The sequence below is a fragment of the Saccopteryx bilineata genome, chromosome 6, assembly GCF_036850765.1.
Source record: "Saccopteryx bilineata isolate mSacBil1 chromosome 6, mSacBil1_pri_phased_curated, whole genome shotgun sequence".
In the NCBI taxonomy this organism is placed as follows: Eukaryota; Metazoa; Chordata; class Mammalia; order Chiroptera; family Emballonuridae; genus Saccopteryx; species Saccopteryx bilineata.
This window is the reverse complement of record NC_089495.1, coordinates 197836013-197859436: the sequence shown is the minus strand read 5'-3', so window position 1 is coordinate 197859436 and position 23424 is coordinate 197836013. Positions and strand designations below refer to the sequence as shown.

The 23424-nt window shown below is 47.5% G+C and overlaps 1 protein-coding gene across 7 annotated transcripts in view; it reads right to left on the bottom strand.

Annotated features, from left to right (window-relative positions):
- CHD6 (chromodomain helicase DNA binding protein 6) overlaps nucleotides 1-23424 on the bottom strand; it is a 176222-nt gene that overhangs the window by 15576 nt on the left and 137222 nt on the right. For all 7 annotated transcript variants that reach the window (XM_066236943.1, XM_066236939.1, XM_066236944.1 and 4 more), the window contains 9 exons: nucleotides 23161-23320; nucleotides 20118-20207; nucleotides 19412-19515; nucleotides 17001-17145; nucleotides 15100-15160; nucleotides 6833-6893; nucleotides 5977-6193; nucleotides 4221-4429; nucleotides 1170-2756 (listed from right to left, as the gene is read on the bottom strand). In XM_066236943.1, coding sequence (XP_066093040.1) covers nucleotides 1170-2756; nucleotides 4221-4429; nucleotides 5977-6193; nucleotides 6833-6893; nucleotides 15100-15160; nucleotides 17001-17145; nucleotides 19412-19515; nucleotides 20118-20207; nucleotides 23161-23320 — 2634 coding nt within the window. The remainder of the gene's footprint in view (nucleotides 1-1169; nucleotides 2757-4220; nucleotides 4430-5976; nucleotides 6194-6832; nucleotides 6894-15099; nucleotides 15161-17000; nucleotides 17146-19411; nucleotides 19516-20117; nucleotides 20208-23160; nucleotides 23321-23424) is intronic.

Below are 23424 nucleotides of genomic sequence, written 5' to 3'. Positions count from 1 at the left end.
TGCCCCACCCGCTCCACACCGCACAAGTGTGGAGGATGCCTTCGGAGGGCTGTAGAAGCCCTTTTAAAAGCACTGGTGCAAGGGACCCCCACCCACAAACATGAGGAAGCTCACCAAAGCTTATCAAGTTCATTACCACCTCATACCTCAACTGCACAAGGCTGCTACTGCCACCAAAGGACACAAGTGCACAACAGCTCTCCTCTAACCATACGCTTCTATACCCTGGACTCAGACTCATCTGACAGGTTCAAAAAGCAAAGTGGGTTTTATAATTCAACACATGGCAGCCATCCTTTGTGGCCTAGGGTGAGGAGGGCAAGCAAGGTCGACTGGCTCCGCGTGAGTCAGCGAAGGCTGCAAGATACTTTCAGTTCAGCTCTCTGTCCTTATCCCAGAGTGCCAAGTTTAACTGGGGTTCCAAAGACTTCCCAAGATAATCCCTCATAACAATGACTAACACCACAGGTTAGGAAATCATTGTGTTTACGGTATATCTCTGCAAGGTGTATAAACCTCTCAGGGTCATCTCGAGTCTTAACATTATAAAATTCCCTCTGACTTGAACACTTATCTAAGATTCCCTATTTGAAAAGATCAAATCTATTTGTATTTTAGTTGTGTTACTTATAATTTTATTTTAATTTCTATTGAGCTAACAAGACTCTAAACCTGATGCACCAACATGAAGTCAGAGGGTCTTGACAACAACATGAGAAACGGTGCCACCTCTCTTCACCTTAATACAGACCACATTTGTATAAATATTTTTGTGGTGTTCCTGAGAAATTACCCCTGTATTAAGTTGCAGGTGCCTGAGGGTCTCTGGCTGTCCTTTTCTATGCAGAGTTTAAGTATAATAACCAAGCGCTCTCCGTGGGGCTGTCTCTAGCGTCTGTTGTGTAAAAAGCACATAGCCCTCGCCCCAGTCATTTGGCTGAGGCAGCAAAGGTGCCATGATTGTCCACAACCCTCCTCACATCTCTGGAGTGACCAGAGTGAAGGTCCTCTGTCTCACTGTCAGACCAAGGCCTGGAACCTCAGGTCTGACACACATGGTGAGGGTAGGCAGGGCCGTGTCAGAAGCCATTCTCTTAGCACTCTGCCCTCTCCCCCTCATCGTGTGAGAACTGGCTTACCGGAAACACCGCAAGTCCCGAGTACTGTACCTTGACTGTGGCAGTTTCCGTCTCTATCATAATCATCTTTACTCTCAAAATCCATGTCTTCCAACTTGAGCTCACTCCCTTCAGGAGGATATGCAGGGAAAACTTTCTTCCCCTCTGCACTTTCTTTCCAAGGTTCTTTTAGAAGTTCATGCTTCACTTGAAACGGCTCTGATGGAAGAGCGGTGAGCTCACCCTCCACGGTGATGTTATTTGTCTTGCTTTTGTACAGCTCTGGGGTGTAGCCCTTGGGCTTCTCCACTTCAAATTCCTCGTGCTCCAGGCCGCGTGCCCACCCCTCCAAGTGCTTGCAGTGACACTGACAAGCTGCTTGAGGAAGAGCCCCCTGCAGTCTGGCCTCCTGGCTCCCGGCCTCCAGGCTGCCTTTCCTGGCTTCGGCGACGTGGAAGCCCTGGCTCCACTCTCTCGGCACCTCAGCAGCGGCCTGGGTCAGCGGCAAAACCTCTGGCCCTCTCCTCATGCCTGCTGCCATGTCCAAGCTCTCCTCCTCATTTTCCTCTTCTTCCTCTTCCTCATCACTGTGGTTCTGACTCAAAATCAGGTTACTTTCTAAACTCTTATCTTCTAATAAGTCAATTAATTGCTGCTCTGATGACAGGTTTCTTCTGGAGTCACAGACGCTAAGATTACACATATCGATAAACCCACTTTCATGTCCTTGATCCAAGGAAGGGGACACCAGGCACTTGGCTTCCAACTGCCCGATGCTCTCGAGTCTCTGCCTGGCCTCACTGCAGCAGAGGTCTCCTCCTTCCCTGGCAAGAGACATCAGCAAGTGTTTTCCATTTTTAATATTCATCTGAGCTACTCCTGCTTCCAAACTGTCCATCAGCGAGGGGCCCACAGCCACTTCTGCCTCGTGGCGGCCAGCCCGGCACTCGGCCTCTTTGCTGGCCGGGGTGGCAGCGGCGTCTGTCCTGGCTTCTGCACGGGTACCCGGGCTGTCCTGGAAGGGGCCTGGCTCTGGGCCGAGCACCTTCTTCCCGTACATCATGCTCTCGAAGGACTCTGGCAGTAGACTTTCGTCGTGGGTGATGGAAATGATATCCTGAACTTTAGAAATAAAGTTTTCACAAGTCATGTCAGTTAAGCTGCCGCCAGGTGGACCAAGGTGATCCTCCCTACATTCTACTTTCCCTACATTCTCAGGCTCGTTTTCAAGGGACTCTGAAGTCCTGCTCACTGGAGGATATGTAAGCGAGTCGTATAGTTTGGAGTTGCTCTGGTAAAGGCAACAGAGGCTTTCCGGAGCCTGGGTGTCAGGTCTTTTATGCTGGGCGTAGTTTCTGTAGGCGTCCAGGAAGGACAGCTGGGGGTCGGTCATGATGTAATAGTCCGTGCGGTTGAGCCCGTGCCTGGCGGTGCCGATGAGCAGGTCCCGGTCGTGCTTCCCGCACTCCCACCACACGGGCAGGTAGAGGCTGGGCCTGCACAGCTGCAGGCGCTCGTGCAGCTGAGGGCACGTCAGCACTTGCTCCCGAACCTTCCGCAGCAGCTCGATGCGGTACAGAGTTTTTGCGGCCCGTTCCTCCGTGATGGGCTCCACATAGATGGTGGGGTCTGAGGGGCCTGGAGAGGAAAACAAAGAGCCCATCACTTCAGGAAGCCGCTGGGCCACCCGAGTCCCTGCTCTTCGGTCTTACAGTTTAACTGCCTAGTTCCTCAGGTGGCTGTGCCCCTGCTACATGGAAAACTAGAAGAGAAGGGGGGGTTTCTATGAAACAAGGATCAGACCCAGCGAGGGTCACAGGAGAACAGGAAAATGTTAGCCCTGTAATAAGAGTAGCTCCCCTCTGGCAGCCCGTACTGCGAGCCTCTACACTTGGTACTTGGCACCAGTTATTTAGTTCGCACAAAAACTCTAGGATATACCAGCGTCATCCTGTGTAAGGAAATAGGCTCAGGTAAGCTAACCTGCTCAAGGTGGCAGAACCAGGATTCAAATCCAGATCTGACAAGTGTGACTCCAAGGTCCAGGTCTTCCCAATCTGTCCTGCTCCCCAGCTTTAATGATAACACACTAACTAACCATGCCACTCGGGGGCCAAAAGGGGGCTGCATGCTGCCAACAGTCCAGCACCCTGCTGAGTAGGCTCAATGTACGTTTTAGCTCTCCTAAAATATAGTCACATGGCCCAGAGCAAGTTTATCTACAAGTGGGAGACTGGAGAGGGTCTTGGAGAAAGCGGCTGCAAAAAATTCCAACCAGAAAGACATTTCTCAGCCAAGGTCTCCAGCGGACCAGGGTTAGGTGTTCAATGATAGCCATGTCCTTACTCTAGCTACACATCAACATGGGAGAAAATAGTTATAACGATTTAATCTAGGCCCTGGCCAGTGGCTCAGGGGTAGAGCGTCGGCCCAGCGTGTGGATGTCTTGAGTATAATTCCCAGTCTGGGCACACAGGAGAAGCACCTATTTGCTTCTCCATTCCTCCCCCTCTCATTTCTCTCTTTCTCTCTCCCTCTCCTGCAGCCATGGCTTGATTGGAGCGAGTTGGCCCCAGGTACTGAGGCTGGCTCCATGGCCTCTGCCTCAAACACTAACAGCTCGGTTGTTGAGCAATGCCCAGATGGGCAAAGCATCATCCCCTAGTAGGCTTGCTACGTGGATCCCAGTTGGGGCACATGTGGGAGTCTGTCTCTGCCTCCCCACTTCTCATTGAATAAGAAAAAAATTTTTTTAAAGATTTAATCTAAGGAAGGTACAGTTCAGAGTAGGATAAAACTCTAGGAGACTTAAAAAAGAAATAAAACTATACTTTGGAAAAGGAAATTAATAGTATAGTCTCTCAATGTTTCTGAGATTTTAACTTAAATTTTTGTTGGAGTTATACCATTTTGGGAGAGAGTTCTATTTTAAGAGGGTGGACCCAATTTGGAGTTCGTAAATTTGTGAAAACTCACTTGTCTTTACCTGAAATCTTCAGGTAGACTCCACTGTTATAATTATAGCTAAAGTAATTCTGAACCTTGAAATTTAGTGGGCTCCTTCCTGGTCTCATCTGGAATAGCGTGACAGAGTTTTCTCACCCCCATCCTTCCACACGGGCAGACGGCAGACGTGCCGGCACATGGCCACAAAGCTGTAGAAGTAGTGTTCCAGGCTCTCATCCGACTTCCTGTCCAGACGAGAAATGACGCGGAACTGCGTCCAGTCAAAAGTTTTCTTTTCTTGATCATAAACGACACCAAAAGAAGACACTGTTCTGTAGAAGTCTGCTTGTTCCCTCCTTGTCCACCTGAGATTTAATCATAAAGGGAACATGAGCTGGTTTTACTCCTTTAAAAAAAATAAACCAACTAACTTATTAAACCCATACGAGAAGAGCCCGTGAAGTCAAGAAGGCAGGCAAAGCTGATCTATTTCCTTGTCTATTTTTGTTTACATTGAATTGGGCTGAGAGGCTTATAAGGAAAACAACCTATCACCTGACCAGCACTTTCAAACCTCTCAGCTCTTTCCTCTGGTATTCCTCTCTCAATTTCTAAACCATGTGTGCATATTTGTGATCTCCTAATTCATCAACTTGAGAATCACCTACTTAATTTCCTCTTGTGGGCAATAAAGGCTTATGTACTTCTACTTATGCTTACACTTTGCCTTATTTCCCCCTTGTATGACATCCGGAATCAGAGAGTCCTGGAAGGCCCTTCCAGACCATTACATTCACCTCCGTCATTTTACAGACGAGGAAACTGGTCCAGGAGGGAAGCACCCCCTCAGCCGCACACCTCCCCCGGTCCCTGTCGATGGCTTTCTTCCTGGTTATGAAGGCAGGCTGCCCGGATCCATTATTTTCTCTAGGACACAAAGGCTCCCTAGTCTTTAAATCCTGTAGGACTAAGATGACGACTTGAGGAAGCTGAAAGATTACACTCCACCAGTCTTCCTGAAGGGGCTCTGGGGCCCGCACTCCTCACCCCGAGGGGCCCAGAGGGAGAGGGAGAAGCAGAGGAGGAGGGGCTCTGGCTGGAGGAAATACTTCTCCTAAATTACCAAATTTCATTAAACCAGAGGGAGTGCAAAGAAGTAACTGAATGTACTATGTGGTATTGTTTTAATTCACTGGATGCTGCATCAGAGGGATGGAGAGATATTAAGACTCAGAGAACTGCAGCTTCATTAATTTTCCTGGTGGCCTCATTCCCAGCCTGTGCTGGCCTTCTGCAGCCATTTGTAGCTTCCTTCTCAGGCAGGCAAGCAAGTCCTGGCCATTTATATCTTTGTTCTAGGCTGGCCATTTTATTGTAGTTGTTCTCAAAGGCTTGACAAGGACTGGGAGCTATAGTGAGACAGCGTCAATACACACTTCACTTTGCTGCTAAAAAACATTGTCGGACACATGCTTTTTGTCATCTTTACCCAGCACGGTGTTTTTAAACCCCATCCCCAAAGATTGTGGTCCAACTCAGGAAAGAGGGTCAAGTTGTAAAATCTTAAAAGTCAGGGAATTGTGAACAGAGGGTGTCCTAGAACAGTGTTTTTCAGATTATAGAGTCGAGTTTATAACCATACTCTTCATATAACATCAGGGTGGTTAACACTTTCACGACCAGCACAAAATTTCTGGCAGACCAGTGGTTAAAAACTACTGTCCTCAACCTCGTCAGATTCCCCGGTCAGCGGGACAATAATAACATCTGGAAGCTAATTATTTAATAATTCTGGAGGCCACCTAACTTCATATGAGGACACTAAGCTCACTTGCCCTTGAACTATCCGCTTTCCCTTCTGACCCCTCTATGCAGCGGGCAACTCAACACGCCTTGGGCCACTGGCTTTTACCGCTTTTGGGCTTCCTTGTTGATGAGGTCCATTTCGGAGGTTCTCCTGAACATCTCTTCCTGGACCCAGTATCCTTGGCTCCCTGGGCCCAGAACTTCAGGCCGGCAGAGCTCCTTGCGGTTGCAGCGCTGGTAAATGGTGACCAGCCGTCGGAGCCGGGCTGTGAGCGCGGATGAAACTGGCCAGGGCGATTTGTCTGGGTCGGAGCCATCCTGGGCTTCAAACATCAGTGAGGACATTAGTATTTGCGAACAGACCCAAAACAGAAGTGACTCAAGAACTTAACCAGCTCTGGAGCTAGGCAGAGCTGATAGGGCCGCGGTTTTGTTTTAGAAACCGCTTGGTTGTGGCTGGCGGCTGTTTCAAATACAAACGTGTCTGTCTGTAGGGGCAAAACTGAGTCGAGGACCCTGCTCTAAAGCCAGGAACAAACAGTTTTTCTGTGGCCTTCTCCATAGAGAACTATGGCCTTTTGTGTAGCTGGGTCTTTAATTGCCAGAGACTCTATAAAGTGTGAATTTAGAAAAGCAAACCAAAAATAAAAACAAAAACAAACAAACCAAACTAAACCCTCTAACATTTTTCTCCTCTGCCAAAAACTTAAATGAAAAAAACCAATCAATCAATGAGACCACGACTCCTTCGTTTCTCTCAGACTGCACCCTGAATGTCAACGCCAGGTAGAGAAGGCTTGTCACAGCCATGTCTCCTGTGACTCCAGGAGAGTTCAATGCAGGTCAACTTACTTGGCTTTTTAAAAGAGTCTCCTTAAAATAGAGCATTTGGATTACGTATGAACTCCATGACTATGAACCAGGACCTTACTTTTCTTTGCCTTCAGAAGGACACAGCTCACCTGCCCGGCTGTCATCCTTCTTTTCGCCGAAGACACCATCACCTCCATCTCTGGAACTCTCCTAGGGATCAATGAAGCCATGCCGTCAGCAAAACCGCCCTCAGAAGAAACCCTAGCCAGCCCCGACGTGGAAGGAGCGAACACGCCCCGGAGAGAGCTCCTGCCCATCAACTTCTCAAAGACCAGAACGGTTCCTGAGAAATAAAGCTCACTTAGGCACAGTTTTAAAAGAGCCAGAAAGCAGTTTATTTAAAATAAGCATTCCCCCCCTCCCCCCGAAACTGTGTGGAATGATTCTGCCTGCAGAGAATTATAGCTTGTAGAATGATGAACTTGACTGTTCTCTCCGGCTTTACAAGCAATATCTTAGCTGTGAATTTAAATATTTGCTTAACCATCGTCACTCGCAACTTAACAGTCGCTTCACAGAGGTTGTGCCTGCGTTTCTGCTGGGGAAAGTACCATGCCGCGGTTCATTGCGGTTAGCTTACTTCACAGCCACAGACGCTGTTTCCCCAAACACGACTGCCCCAGGCATGAGGCCTGATGGTGCAAAATCCATCAGGAATTTAAAATTAAAATCACGATCTGAGGCTCCAAATGAATCTGTAGTGATATTACAGGCATGAAGTTTATCCAAGTGGAAGCATTTGTCAACTGGCTCTGATGGATTCCTTCACGAACCCCTTCCTGGCCTCAGGAATGAAACTTCAAAAGCTCCTTATATATACATAAGGCATGTGGGAGCTTGGGGGTGGGAGGGGAGAATGCTATTTTTCCACCGGACTCCGTTTTTAACATGAAAACATGCTTTTTGACCAGAATCTATTGACCTGAATGATAGGAGAGAATAACCCCAGATTCAAGCCTCTGGCCACATCAGCACGGGTCAGACAAGAAATAAGGGCCAGCAAACTGTTTTGTGTGGCCCTCAAGGTAAGAATGGGTTTTACATTTTTCAAGGGAAGAAGAAGAGGAAGCAGGAAAAGGGAGAGGGTGAGGGAGAAGAATATGTGACAGGCTGTACATGGGCCAACGTCCAAGAAATGTCCTATCTGGTCCTTTGCAGGGCCCGCTGCCCTGGCCCCATGCACACAGTGCAGGAGACTGTAGCAGGGAGCAGCAGCAATGCGGAGACACCTACGATGGGCAGCAGCTAACATTCAGACCCCTCTCTTGGGCCCCTCATACCACAGGAGGACCTGAGAGAAAACTCGGAAAAGGCAAAAAGGAGCAGGGGCACACTTTCTGAATGCATTTCTTACTAGAACAGTGAGAACAGCTAACATTACTGAGGACTGTGTGTTACGTAAGCACCGTGCAAAGCCTTTATATGAATCTCATTTAGTTCTCAAACTGCTACCCACATCTCACAGAAAACAGGCTGTAGAGAGGTTCTGTAACCCGCCCAAGGTTCCATGACTAGTAAGGGGCAGAGCTGGGTTTCAGAGTAGTCTGATGGCAGTCTACACTTCCAACTACTAGCTATGAAAAAAGAGCAATAAGACCCTAGCTGATTAGCTCAGTCGTTAGAGCACCGCCCCAAGAAAACTAGACACAATCTATGGAACCAACTAGGAGCCAGATATCTGGGTCAATAAAAGGGTATCACCCAACAATGAAATGGGCTTCCCTGGAAGGAGCACATTCTTCATCTCTTCCCCATGGGCTCCTGGAAGTACCTGAACCCACCTGGAATAACTCCTGACAGCGAAGCTGCAGAGGAGATGGAACACTCTGATGTGTGTCAGGGCTCCTTACAATGCTGAGATTCTCCCAATCTACTGACTATTAACCGTTCTATGGGCAGGTCCGTTGAATTTGGAGGAATTACCCTAGTTTGGGCACACAGGCTCTGCGGGCTGCTTTAGCCCTGCTTGCCGCTCTGCCCGAGGACAGAACTGGGAGAAGGAAACCCAAGCAGCAGCGCAGGAGGTGTGGGCTGGGTGGGGAGTGTGTGTGTGTGTGTGTGTGTGTGTGAGTGTGGGAGGGGGGGCAGCAGGCCTGCTTCAGATGCTGGCTGTTCTACATTTGTTACTTCAGCACATGGACCAGAAGTTAAGCTTAATCTGTTACACAATCTGTCCCCCTCAGAATGTGGGGGAAGCCACTCTCCATTCCATCTGCTTTTCATTATATTCTATTTATAGCCCAGGTTTTAGGTGTTTGAAGAGCAAAATAAATAATATAGACATTAACTTGATAAGTGAATCAAAACGTAATTCCAGGGCAGTTTACCTCACCATAAGAAAACTTACATTTCTTTCTTTTTTAATCAGTTCTGGTACAACTGCTTCAGTGTCCAAAGCTCTCCAAGATCAAAGACTGACCGGTTAAGCAGGTCAACTTTACTGGGCACAGCTCTCTGCCGGCCTGGCCTGCAGGTGGTCTGGTGGTTGCCCTTTCTCATGTGCATATAGCCAAAATACTTTCTCCTTTCTTGGTTTTTATGAAAAGAATCCTTGATGGAGAAAAGAGTACCAGAATATTGAGAGGTTATCTGGTTGGAATGCTCACATCTAGTCGCTGTGAGAACGTGGCAATGTGGCAATGTTCTTTAACCTCCTGGGCCTGACTGCTCAGCTCTCAGAGGAGGGCAGGAGCACCTGAAGGGTTTGCTTCACACGGGTGAGATGAAAATCAGATGAACAAGTGGGAAAAGTACTTTGGAAGGAGTAAAGCTCCTCCTAAGTATAAGGTAGTACTTTCCCGTCTTTGGTTCTAGAACTGTTTCCTATGGGAAAACACACCCCAAATTCTAGACGAAAGAAGTATTAGTATAAACTAGGGACCAAAACGGCAGAATTTGGGATTTTAATTGTCAACAGCAGAACCCAATTTCCTTCAGGTACATGGTCTGAAGCTTCATGCTGACTTGCTTCAATCCACTGGTTCTCAAACCTTGGGGGAAATATGGAAACACAGCTTTGAAAAATAACGATTTCCTACTTTGGGAAAAGTGATGTCATTATTGCTATTACAGGAACCAGAGCTGAGGGAAGCCAAAGTAAACATCACACACTTTCTACCAGAACTGAAAGGAAAGAATTGATAACTTCTAGGTGGTAATCAGAAGTGGAAAGATTATTTTGGCAAAGGAGCAAGTTGGGGACAATGATACAGTAATCTCTGGGACCCAGAATCCATGCAGTTTTAACAGATGCATTTGCTCCACGCCTCCAAGCCAGAGACAATGTAGTGAGTGGTGTGTGGGTCCTGGTAAGGTTTCAGCCCTCCCGTGCAAAGTCCCAGACACTCATTTGTAAAATGCACTGCAGGCTTCTATTTCTGGAATGTGGCATAGTTCTTCATTCCTCACTCTATGTATAACTAAAACCCCTGGATATCATAGAGAAAACAAACATAAAACTCTGAGAGGTAAAGAGAAGAAGGCAGACCATTTAGGGACACCGGGACCAAAGGAAGGACACAGTGGTGAATTCTCTGGGTTTTCTTTGCTGCCTTACAGATCTGAGCTTTGGAGGTAAATAAAGAAGCTGGCTACCTGGAAATGACCAATAGTGCAGACCAAAGTAAAATAAAAGCCTGCTCTAGCAAAGGCCCAGGAAAGGGGCAGGTTAGAGATACACAAAATGTTATGACAATACCCACTATATTCCAGTCAAGTGACAAAGAAAAAAACTGTGGCTCAGGATACTCATACCAGCAGACTGTGCAGGGAGGCTTGACCTCCACCTTCACCAGGCTGTAATAGAGCACCTCGTTCCCCTGCTGGGGTGGTGTCAAAAAGACAACAGGGAGTGGGACTTGCATCCCCGATAGTAACGAGGGGCCCACTCCTACTCACGGTGTCTAAAGACTATGCAGAGAGCTGAACTTCCCTGCCTGCCCAACAGTGATGTCATCGGGGCTGACTGGGGACAAGAACTTTACTGCTCCCACCTGGTAGCAACAAGGAGGAACAGTCCCCGCTCACCATTCCTCTGCAAGAGAGATGTCAGCGGGAGTCAGCTAACACGGAAGTTATAAGTAAGATCCCGAGTCTCGCAATATAATACCAAAATGTTCAGAGTTCTCTCAAAGGTCACTTATCATATCAAGAATCAGGGAGACCTCAAACTGAATAAAAAAGATAATCAACAGATGCTAACGCTGAAATGACAGACATCTTATAATTATCTGACATAAGACTTTAAAGTAGTCATCAATGACTCCTTCTGAACACATCACTAATGATAAAACAAAGTCCCAGCAAAGAAACAAAATCCAAAGAATCACAGAGTCAGATATGAAAAATACAATAACCAAAATCAAACCAAGAAACTCTCCATGGACAGGCTCAACAGCAGAACGAAGAGAAAAGAATTCGTTAACTAGAAGACAGAAAAACAGAAAGTGCCCAACGTGAACAACAGAGAGAAATAGACTTAAAAATTTAAGCAGCGCCTCAGGAATGAAAAACTGAACGAGCCCTGGCCGGTTGGCTCAGTGGTAGAGCGTCGGCCTAGCGTGCGGAGGACCCGGGTTCGATTCCCAGCCAGGGCACACAGGAGAAGCACCCATTTGCTTCTCCACCCCTCCACCGCGCTTTCCCTCTCTGTCTCTCTCTTCCCCTCCCGCAGCCAAGGCTCCATTGGAGCAAAGATGGCCCGGGCGCTGGGGATGGCTCTGTAGCCTCTGCCCCAGGCGCTAGAGTGGCTCTGGTCGCAACATGGCGACGCCCAGGATGGGGAGAGCATCGCCTCCTGGTGGGCAGAGCTTCGCCCCTGGTGGGCGTGCCGGGTGGATCCCGGTCGGGCGCATGCGGGAGTCTGTCTGACTGTCTCTCCCCGTTTCCAGCTTCAGAAAAATGAAAAGAAAAAAAAAAAAGAAAAACTGAACGCCTTCCTCCTAATATCAGGAACAAGGCAGGGCGCCTGCTCTCGCCTTTCGTATGCACAACGCTGGGAGTCTGAGTGCAACACAGCAAGAACCGGAGACGCGTGGCACACAGATCAGAAAGGAAAATCAGAACCATACTTATCTGCAGGTGAATTGCAGATGACATGTTTGTTGATGTAGAAAATCTCAAGAAACCAAAATCTCTTCTAAATGGGAAGATATATAGAGTAAGCTTCAATACAGTAAAAAAATAAAATAAAATAAAATAAAAAAATCAATATTGCCCTGGCCGGTTGGCTCAGCGGTAGAGCGTCGGCCTAGCGTGCGGAGGACCCGGGTTCGATTCCCGGCCAGGGCACACAGGAGAAGCGCCCATTTGCTTCTTCACCCCTCCGCCGCGCTTTCCTCTCTGTCTCTCTCTTCCCCTCCCGCAGCCAAGGCTCCATTGGAGCAAAGATGGCCCGGGCGCTGGGCATGGCTCTGTGGCCTCTGCCTCAGGCGCTAGAGTGGCTCTGGTCGCAATATGGCGACACCCAGGATGGGCAGAGCATCACCTCCTGGGGGGCAGACCACCGCCCCTGGTGGGCGTGCCGGGTGGATCCCGGTCGGGCGCATGCGGGAGTCTGTCTGACTGTCTCTCCCTGTTCAGAAAAATGAAAAAAAGAAAAAAAAAATCAATATTGTAAAGGTGTAAAAATTCTCCCTAAAGTGATATGGACTTAATACAATTCTTTTTTTTTTATAAATAAATTTTTATTTTAATGGGTGACATCAATAAATCAGGGTACATATATTCAAAGAAAAGGACTTAATACAATTTTTTTTTTTTTTGTATTTTTGTCTGAAGCTGGAAACGGGAAGAAACAGTCAGATAGACTCCCGCATGCGCCCGACCGGGATCCACCTGGCTCTGCCCACCAGGGAGCGATGCTTTGCCCCTCTGGGGCGGTCACTCTGTTGCGACCAGAGCCACTCCAGCGCCTGGGGCAGAGGCCAAGGAGCCATCCCCAGCGCCTGGGCCATCTTTGCTCCAATGGAGCCTCGCTGTGGGAGGGGAAGAGAGAGACAGAGAGGAAGGAGAGGGGGAGGGGTGGAGAAGCAGATGGGCACTTCTCCTGTGTGCCCTGGCTGGGAATCGAACCTGGGACTTCTGCACGTCAGGCCGACGCTCTACCACTGAGCCAACAGGCCAGGGCTACAATTCTTAATCAAAATCCCAGAAAAAAAATTTTTGTATATAACGATAAAGTTATTCTAAAACTTATATGGAAAAGCAAAGAAACAGAAAACCTAAAATGATTTCTAAAAAGATATGAGATGAATACATCCACACGATTAAAAACTTACTATATAGCTACAGTAAGCAATACCAATGCTATTAGTGGATGATACATAAACAGATCAATAAACAGAACGAAGAACCCAGAAACAGATCCACACAAATATGATCAAATGATTTTTTGACAAAGGGGTACATTCAGTTCAATTGAAGAGAGATTGTTTCTTTAAAACAAATGGTTCCAGAGCAATCGGATGTCAACAGGTAGAGAAAATGAACCTCAATCTAGTGCTATCCTTTTATATGAACATTAACTTAAAATAAATCATAGACTTAAATGTAAAACTATAAATCTTTTAGAAAAAATAGAATAAAATCTTTAAGATCTAGGCAGAGTTCTTAGATTTGACATCAATAACATAATCAATAAAAAAAAATGGCCCTGGCCGGTTGGCTCAGTGGTAGAGCGTCGGCCTGGCGTGCAGGAGTCCCGGGTTCGATTCCCGGCCAGGGCACACAGGAGAAGCGCCCATCTGCTTCTCCACCCTTCCCCCTCTCCTTCCTCTCTGTCTCTCTCTTCCCCTCCCGCAGCCAGGGCTCCATTGGAGCATAATTGGCCCGGGCACTGAGGATGGCTCTGTGGCCTCTGCCTCAGGCACTAGAATGGCTCTGGTTGCAACAGAATGATGCCTCAGATGGGCAGAGCATTGCCCCCAGTGGGTGTGCCGAGTGGATCCCGGTAGGGCCCATGCGGGAGTCTGACTGCCTCCCCGTTTCCAACTTCAGAAAAATACAAAAAAAAAAAAAAAAAAAAAAAAAAAAAGGTAAGCTGGACTTCATTGAAGTTTAAAAAGTTTTGGGCCCCAGTTCAATTGGATAAAGTGTTGTTCTGACACACCAAGGTTGAGGGTTTGATCCCTGCTCAAGGCACTTACAAGAATCAACCAATGAATGTACAAATAAGTGGAACAACAGAGCAATATTTCTTTCTTGCTCTGTCATATGAATATCTGAAAACTATATATTTGATAAAAGACTAGAATCTAGAACATATGGAGAACTCTCAAATATCAACAGTAAAACAAAGAAACAATGAAATTAGAAAATGGGCAAAGGACATGAAGAAACATTTCACTGAAGTACAGTATGGCAGTTAAGCATATAAAAAGATGTTAAACATCATTAGCCATTCAGGAAATACACATTAAAACCACGATATATCACTATTGCCTATCAGAATGGCTCAATTAAAAAATAATGATGATACAAAAAGCTAGTGAGGATGAGGATACATCACTGGTGGGAATGCACAATAGTACAGCCACACTGGAAAACAGTTTGGTAGTTTCTTTAAAAAACAACCAAAAAAACCCCTAAACATGTAACTGTCATATCACCCAGAAATTATACTTTTGGACATTTATCCCAGAGAAATAGAAATGTTCACACAATAGCTGTATGTAAATGTTTATAGAGGTATTAGTAGTCAGAAACTAGAAACAATCCGATGTCCTTCAACGGATAAATGATGAAACAAACTGTGATATGCCCAAGCCATGGATACTACTCAGTAATAAAAAGAAATGAATTACTGTTACAGATAACAACCTGTGGAGAATTATGTTAAGTGATAAAAACCAACTCCCAAAGATTACATATTGTATTAATCCATTTACATCACATTCTTAAAATGACAAAAATGACAGCAATGAAGAACAGTTTAGTAGTGCCAGGGACTAAAAAGGAGGGGAAGGCAGGAGGGACGCAGAGGTGGTTATAGAGGGGCAACATGATGGATCTCTGTGGTCATGGAAACGTCAAGACTCTCTCAAGGTCAGCATCCTACTTGGGACATTGTACTACAGTTTTGCAAGATGTTTCCAGGTGGGGAAGTGGACATAAACGGTGCAAGGGATCACTCTGCACTGTATCTTACAATCATACCAAAACTCTAGTTACCTTAAAATCAGAAGTTTTATTAGAATGAGAGTAAAATGCCATCTGTGTGTTGATAGTTTTTAAAATGAAATGTTGGGGGAAATGCAGCAATGCAATCAAGGTCCCCAAGACTACTGCTAAGACGGGGATTTCTCTGCTCATATACAGATGGTGGGCATTACTGATACAGCACATCTATCTGACTCACCATTTGTTTCTGGAGGCCATCTAGTTTGTCTTCAGCGTTGTCTTCTTTATCTGTGTTGCCTCTAAATAAAAGGTAAAAAACAAACAAGAAAAAGGCATCACACACCACCTAGGAGCTACTTGGCAACCAGGATGCTTATTAAAAAAAACCCTAAATCACAGAGCAAAGGGAGTATTAGTAGATCCTTTTCCCCACAGCTCTGAAATCTTGTTTTATCCCAATTTCATTTTTAACTTCTATGGGCAAGGACCTCCACTCAACTGAGACTTCAGCATCTACTCACTGAAGCCGAGAGCCAGCTCTACAACAGTGATCTCCTCGTAGTAAAGGTAACTGCTACCCACCAGGGGTTGCCCAGACACGCGGCTTTGCTAAAGGAAGACTCCAGAGTCGGAGGCTGTGCAACCTGAGCCAGCGCCAGCCCCGGACTGCAGGGGGAGGAACCCACGCAGAAGCACTTGCTTTTGGCAGCAATCACTTCCTCGAAAGGGAGCTCTGCTGAAACTTCCAAGAAAGGACAGTTTGGTCTCTGTACCATCAATCACTTGCCTCCAGGTTAGCTGCCTGATGTCTTCTCTCTTGTGAACTTAACTACTGCTGATGTCTGTTTCTCCTAACTCCCTTTAAAATTGCCTTTGAAGTGTTCCTGTCTCCAATATTCTTGTCTTTGCTGCTCAGATCCTGGAGGCAGGAGAACCTCTTACCTTCACTGCTTAACCCCAGAAAGAACTGCCACCCATAAGAAATGAACTGTGTACCATTCAGGTACCTCACTCAGGCAGTGTTTTCCCTGAGCCCTTGAATCTAACAATAGCAACACGGGCCACTTGGGCTTTTGTTAACTCTCTGCATCTTTGGTATCTGTCCATAGGAAACACATCTGGGGTAGAGAAAGTTATCTCAGCCTTAGCTGAAGTAAAGGGCTCCTGGCTGTGCCCGTTCACACACCCTGGCCTGGCCATAGCCCTAGGACAGTGGTTGGCAAACTCATTAGTCAACAGAGCCAAATATCAACAATACAATGATTGAAATTTCTTTTGAGAGCCAAATTTTTTACACTTAAACTACATAGGTAGGTAAATTCCTTATCGAGGTAGCACCCGCACATGGTATTTTGTGGAAGAGCCACACTCAAGGGGCCAAAGAGCCGCATGTGGCTCCGAGCCGCAGTTTGCCGACCAGGGGCCTAGGCAATGAAAAGCAGTATCTGCCACTGGGGGTAGAAGATCAGGTCAAAGCTTACCAAACACAAAGAAAGAAATACATGTTATGTTTTCTAAACACACACACACATACATACACACACACACACACACACACACACACACACACACACACCCAGAGAGCCAGTTTTTGGCTATTTAACTTTCCTGTAAATTTACACATCTGGAGGTTATGACAACAGTAAATAAAATTCAGCCAAAGAGGATACTTCCATATTTTTTGCACATAATCGAGGGAAAAGGCTTAAATGCCATGGTCATCAAGCAGTGGCTCCTAAATCCACCTAAGTCACAGACCATACAATCCTTAAATAATGCTGAAATTTCATCGGAGAAATTGCAAGGTCAGGAAGCCTGTACTTGTGCCTCTTCTCAGCTTCCTGCCAGGTAAGGGAGGTCTGAGCTCCTCCTAAGGAATCCCCTTACCAGTGAGAGACAAAGATGGCGAGCAGCTGGGGAACCCATGAAGGACAGGAACTGGTACTTGCTTCAAGTGCTCAGAAGTCAAAGAAAAGGCCTGGGTGTGACAGTATGGAACCCAGCAGCCATGCAGAAGGCCGTTCCAGCAGGGCAAGGTTTAAGGGAGATGCCAGACTGTGACAGTGCTAGACGTGAGGCGCGGGTCACAGACTGGTGGCATGACATGTTACCTCACAGCTGGCCTGGGCAGCGTCTCACCTTTCGGGAATGTCTGAGGTCCCATCCGTTGAGGTCCCATCCGTAACACCCTGTTCTGCAGAAAGGGACTTCTCATCCGGCATTCCGACCTTCTCCAGGAAGCAAAGGGCCGGGTCTGCCCGCATGGCATTGTACCGCTCATACCCTGATCGGAGTCATGAGAAATGTCAGAAGTCGTGTCAAACTCACAAAACTTGCCCTGGGCCCTAGACAGTCATTTTGTTTCTCTTATTAAGTAAAACAAAACAAAAATACTTATTCAAGATTAACTGGATCTGTTAAGATTTCTTATCAAGAGAGGATCCTTGAGCTAAAGTAGACAGCTCTGAGTATTGCCTGACCAAAAATGAAAGTTACTTCAATCTCACGTGTCCCAAACATGTATAGACACAAAAATCGCTTGCTTCCTTTGGGACAACAAAGGGAATGAAGTACGCTGGTTTTACAAGGTCTTCCCCTCACTCTCAACTCCAGACACCTCGTTACTTCCTGCATGGGCCTTGTTTTCTAATCGTCCAATTTTATCCCACACATTAAAGAGGGAAGCTGAATACAGTGATAGATGCAAAGGAAGAAATATAGAGGACTACGGCCACCAACTGGAGGAAACAGGTTTGTTACCTCTGTGTTCACAAACTCAGTACAGAGCCCTAACTGCCATCTTCGCGGGGAGCCGGCAGTGTGCTCCGACCCAGCCCTGAAATGAGGCGCAGGGCCGCACACTCAGGTCGGGTGCTCCGGGGTACGGCCGAATCTGGCAGCCTGTCCACTTCTGGGTTCTTTCCGAAATTAGATTAAACCAAGTTTCAGTTACACTGTGGCCCCTTGTGCTTAATAGGGAGGTCACATGCTTCTTCCTCCCACTTCAGAGCTGAGTCCTAGTCCTGTACTGTCCAAGAGAGGAGCCACATGTGGCTCCGCCATAGCAGACTTCCAGTACAGAACTAGACTTCCAATAATCACAGGCACTTCCACAGCAGCTCTGTGCTAGCCCAAGCCCAGTGGCTGGGCAGTGAGCTCAGCAGCACTGCAGCTCCCACAGCCTGCACTGGTAACACCAGAATCCAAGCTGCACGGGGATTCCTCATTCAAATATGTGCACTCATTCCCTCCGTGTCCAGGGAGGACTGGGTCTAGGTTGCGCCCGAGGGTACCAACATCTGCAGATGCTCAAGTCCCTTACATAAAACGGTGCAGTATTTGCAGAGAACCCTTCTTTGCAGAGGCTACAGCAGGGTGTGCCTACACCACACTTCATTCACGTGAACTCAGTGTCATGCTTAGCATATGGCAAATTCAAGTTTTGGAACTTTCTGGGACTTTTTTTGTGTGTGTGGAGTATTTTTGACTCATGTGTGGTTAAGTCTGGGAATGTGAAACCCACAGACACAGAGGAAATGCAACTGATTAGCCTGTAAATGTTGAAAAATCCTACTCACAGGGAACGTGTTAGAGAGTTTACTTTCCAAAGGCAGAGTGGATAAGCGACAGCGGACAGCACCAAGCTTCTATCATGTACTCAGCACTGTTCTAGGCAGCTACCGACAGTGTCTCATTTAACTTCAAACAGCCCTCCAGGCCAGCTGTTTGGATGATATTCCCCCATATAGGCAAGGACAGGGTCAGAGATGTTTATGATGTGCCCAAGGTCAGGCATTAAGTAAGTGGCAGAACTAGCAGTACAAGCCAGGTGTTACTACCTCTCCCTACCGTAGACCCTGCTCTCCAGGTTAGCATGTCAGTTATTCACCTGGCAGGGAAGAGACATCTCACTCGCATGGCAGTGACTGTCACTTGGCACTTGTGTCAGTCACTTTAACTGTTGGCTGGAAGCAAGGGCAGGTGCTAAGAACAGCGCCAGAGTGAAGGAACGGGCCACTCAGTTCAGTTTTCAAAGCTACTCTAAAACTGCTCAGTCCCCTTCAGATTCTTACTGCATTAAAAAAAAAAAAAAAAAAAAAAAAGATGCCCATGCCATTTTCTGTTCTCAAGTTTTTATACCCAATAAGGCAAACTAGAAATATGTAGGTTACCTAGGATGACCTTAGAATTCGGAATACATATGAGATGCTAAAACCTGAACACTTTCTCCGTTTATTCTTTCACTCAAGAAACACTCGTGCCCTCCATGTGCCGGCACTAGACCAGCCTTCGGGAGCAAAGGAGTACATGAGCACGGGCAGTCCCAGGCCGAGCGTGCAGACAGGCCAGTGAGAGGAAGACACGGGTCTTTATGGCCACAGTTACTCTTTCAAAGCTCTTTGCTGAAACTAACATTCACTAGAACTTCGTCACTGACACGTTCAGCTGGCTGAAATTCCGAGAGGGCAGGTAAGGCTCTACTTTCTAAGAGAGACGTGCCCCAGGCCTGTGGAGCTCGGGAAAGGGGGGACAGTCGCTGAAATACACACCGTGTTTGAACACGCCAATCAGAAGGGACTTATCGGCCTCAGCATCCCACCAATCCACTGGGATCTCCACGTAGTCAATGTCGGGCAGGGGCACTTCCAGGTCCCTGTGGAAGGAAGGGGTAGACTCAGAGTTCCTTCAACACAGACAGAAAACAACGTAAGAGCTGCTGGCTGAACCCGCGTGGTAAGCCGCAGGCCTACTTGCGTGCTTAGACATGAAGTGACAAGCGTAGGCCGTGGGTCACAGTTTCCTAACCAGGGCTTTCCGTCAGGATCACCCAGGGAGCCAGCTCTGCACGTGCACTTGACGTCCAGGCCCCACGCAGACTGACCGACACTTGGGAACTCACTGTCAGTCGGTCTGGGGCGGGGCCGTGGCAGCTGCATGCACAAGGTAGCTCTAATGTGCACCTTCAGGTGGGAACCAGCAAAAGCCACCTATATACTATTCATCTGAAGGCAGAACAGCTTCGAGTGGTTAAATCTGGACATGGACAAATGCTGAGAAGCTGTGTGTCAAACAGGTTTCTCCTGCCTCCTGCAGAGGACCTGGCTGAGCTGCCCCCACTCCGCGGCCCGCCCTCCCCTCTAGGTCCCTGCTGGGCGGGAGCGTGGCCCCTGGAGGCACAGGCACGTGTGCCCATTTCCAGGAGCAGGTGCTTTAAGGCACTCCTGACCTCAGAGAGCGAGGGCTGACCTGTCTTACCTGGCGGGGGTTCCTTCGAATGCTTTGTCAGCTGCTTCTCCCAGTATTTCCGCTTTTAGGTAGTAGAGCATCCGGACTCGCAGAAGTACCCTACGAAAGGTGAGCACGTTAATGCAGACACGTCAGAACCCTGGCGCAACCTGGGACGTGCCATCCCCGCCGACACAGGGGAATCTGGGCAGCCCCCATCACTTCCCACGTCTCATGCTGCACGAGTAGCATGTGAGAGCAACACATGAGAAAGCACTAGAAAAAAAGAACACCAAGTACCAGTGGCAGACGTTACTGTGATCACCCCCACTTCCCACTAGAAAATGGGTCCGACCAGGCATCTGTTACATCACCCTGTGAGTCATGTGGGGCGGGGCCCAGCAGAAGCATTCCTCCTGGTCTGTAAGCGCGCTCCCCCTTCTCCAGGACCATGGGACCCCTTAGGCAGAGCTGCCTCCCAAGAGGCTGGCTACCACTTTCCCAGCTTACTGAGGAGTGAGCCTTGCCGAATGACCTTGCTTTCAAACAGTCTCCCTTGTCCATAAACGGACATTTTAAAGTCCCTTCCATGGCAATACTGTCAGAGAGTAATGTCTCCTCTCCTGAGATGCTCAGTTCACTGTGATTCTGCATGGGCCACACTCAAGCCCCACCACGGGGAATGCCCCCAACATGTGTGAGACAAGGCAGTCCAGGACGGATGTATCTGTTGGGCAGATACCGTGTGCCCTGTACCATGCTGGGCACTGTGAGGTACGTAACGGAAATAAGCAGTCTAGCCATGTTCTTGAGCAGCCCACAGCAGTCTAACTGTGAAATGACACCAGCCAAGAAAGAATCTGAACCCAGAGGATGCCAGTGGGGTGGAGGGAGGGAAAGGCTCCGGGATGCAGAAACCGGGGGAGAGGAAGAACAGGCAGAGAACCTGCCCACACTCTGGCAGGTGCTTCAGACTCGCACCTGTAACTGCTCAATACCAGCATGAGTAAAGGCTAGCTCTTGAACACAAAGCCACTCACATATATTGATACAGGAACTCAGCTCCACATGGCTGTTCTAAAGACAGACGGACAGCACAGTGTATGACTTTACGGAAGATAAAACAAGGCTGCATGGTTACCTGCGCTGATCTGTGCACAGAGTATCTCTGGAAGAGCCAGGCCAACAGTGGCTGCCTCTGGGGAGGGAGACGGGGAATTGGAGGTGGGAGGAAACCTTACTTTTGAAAACATTTTTAACACATATGTCTATTATCTGTTCAAAAGACGTTAATAAGAAAAGGTTTAGGCCTCTAAGAAAGCATAAGTTCTTAGATGTAGATAGAAAATGCCAGTGTGGGCTCATACTGTACGTGGCAACACACGGCGTGAACTTTTAGTTTGGAAAGAACCCTTATTTTTCTGGTAAACCGTTCCTTACTTTAGCTGTCAATTAACTCAAATAATTTTGAGTTGTTTTTTAAAATAACTCAGAGAATCATAACTGAAATTGACAACCATCACCGATCCTTCTGCCTGGCTGGCAGTGGAAGATGACCTCCTTAGTGAGGACTGGAACAAGGGTGCCACAGGTGCAGAAAGATCTAGCTCAGTAGGTGCAAGGCTTTCCTGAAGATGTCAGATAAAGAGAACTGCTTTGATTTCACTGAAGACAAGCCAAGGCGATAATACTCGGCAGTACCTATAGCATGAGAGAAGAGACTTTAACGCCAACAGTAGTCACTTCTTCTCCATGTAAAAGCAAATCAGTCCAGTGGACAGACAATTCCTCTTATTCTCCTCCTGCCGGAGTGAGAGGCTAAGCCCAGCTGGCATCTGAACTCAGAGGAAGGAGAGCTGGATCAGGTTTGCAACACCTTTACTTTAGCCAAACAAAACCCATTAATATATTGGTGGTAATATTGATTTTTCTTAAACACACACACACACACACACACACACACACACACACACACACACACACAAACATTTTGGTGCCATGAACTATACTTTCCAAGTGCGCTTTACATACACCTCAAGCTTGGTGGGATTTCAACAAACTGGACACAGACATGCAGTCACATCAGATACGACAGCAGGTCCCGCACCAGTCAGGGTCTACTTTCAACAGCATACGACCTTTACGCCTGCAACTGAGATCGACTGTCTACAAAGAACTTTTGCATACAGTAGTTTTTATTACAGTACTGGACATGAGACCTATTTTCAAATAATTTGGAAGAATGAAGGGAAATGATGGTCTTCATATGTTAAAGAAGAAAAACCCCAACAATTATGGAACCATTAGGTCGATGTTACAAGGAGGAAGGAAAACCTAGCAAAAGCTCTTAATTTCTAAGGCACTAAACTCTATAATCAGGTGTGTAGAGGCCTTTCTCACTGCCTACCAGGAATGCCAGGGGTATAATTCTTGTGTGGTTTGCAAGGGTCCTTTTAATTCTAACAGATACACTGTGCTGTACAGTGATGCACATGTCTGTGTGCAAACTTGCCACTGTTTTTGCGGCTGAGTGCTTTAACTCCTCAAACTAAACACCAGAAGAACAGTTTCATTTCCTATCACTTTCCTCCTTCTCTCCCTACTCCACCCCAGCTGTCAGCCAGGGGTGTAAGAATACTATCTCAAATGCATGTCTGTCAAACACCTGGAGGCTATGAATGGCAACAGCAAAGTAGGCAAATTAGAAGAGGAGGTAACTTGGCCTGGGGGCTGAGAGTAGTGGCTACCATGGCCAGTCTTCTGCTCATGCTAGTATGACCGCGGAAGCACAGGGAGGGAAAGGAAAGGGGAAAAGTGAAATCACCCGAATCAAGTAAAAAAAAAACTACCCTGGGGGGTACAGACTGCACCGGCAGAGAGGTCAGGCTCTGGGGGAGAAGCAAGATTGTTAATGGGATTAGAGAGGCTATAAAACTAGTGAGTCATGAACCAGCTTAGACCCACATCCTGCCTTTCCAGACCTTGCACGCAGCACAGGAACAGCAGTGCTCCGCAGGCGTCCCTGGGCCTGGACAGCAGGTGGCGCTGCAGTGGGGTGGGGAGGCACACTCACTTGTTGCAGTGTTGTTTGAGGTGCTTCTTGTAGCCCTCATCATGCAGGACCACCTCGGGGTTGCAGGTGGCCAACCAATCTGCGTTCTTTAACTCTGGGAGCAGCAGCTGGTTTTTTGTCTTCTTGCCCTTCCTCCCTCTGGGGACTGGAGCAGACAAGCCTGGAACAGAGAGGCAGGTTGACAAGACAAGGCAGCTTATACATGGGTGTTAGACAGAGCAGGGCTGGGCTTGCGAGGAGGCAGCCAGGCTGTGCGTGGTGGCT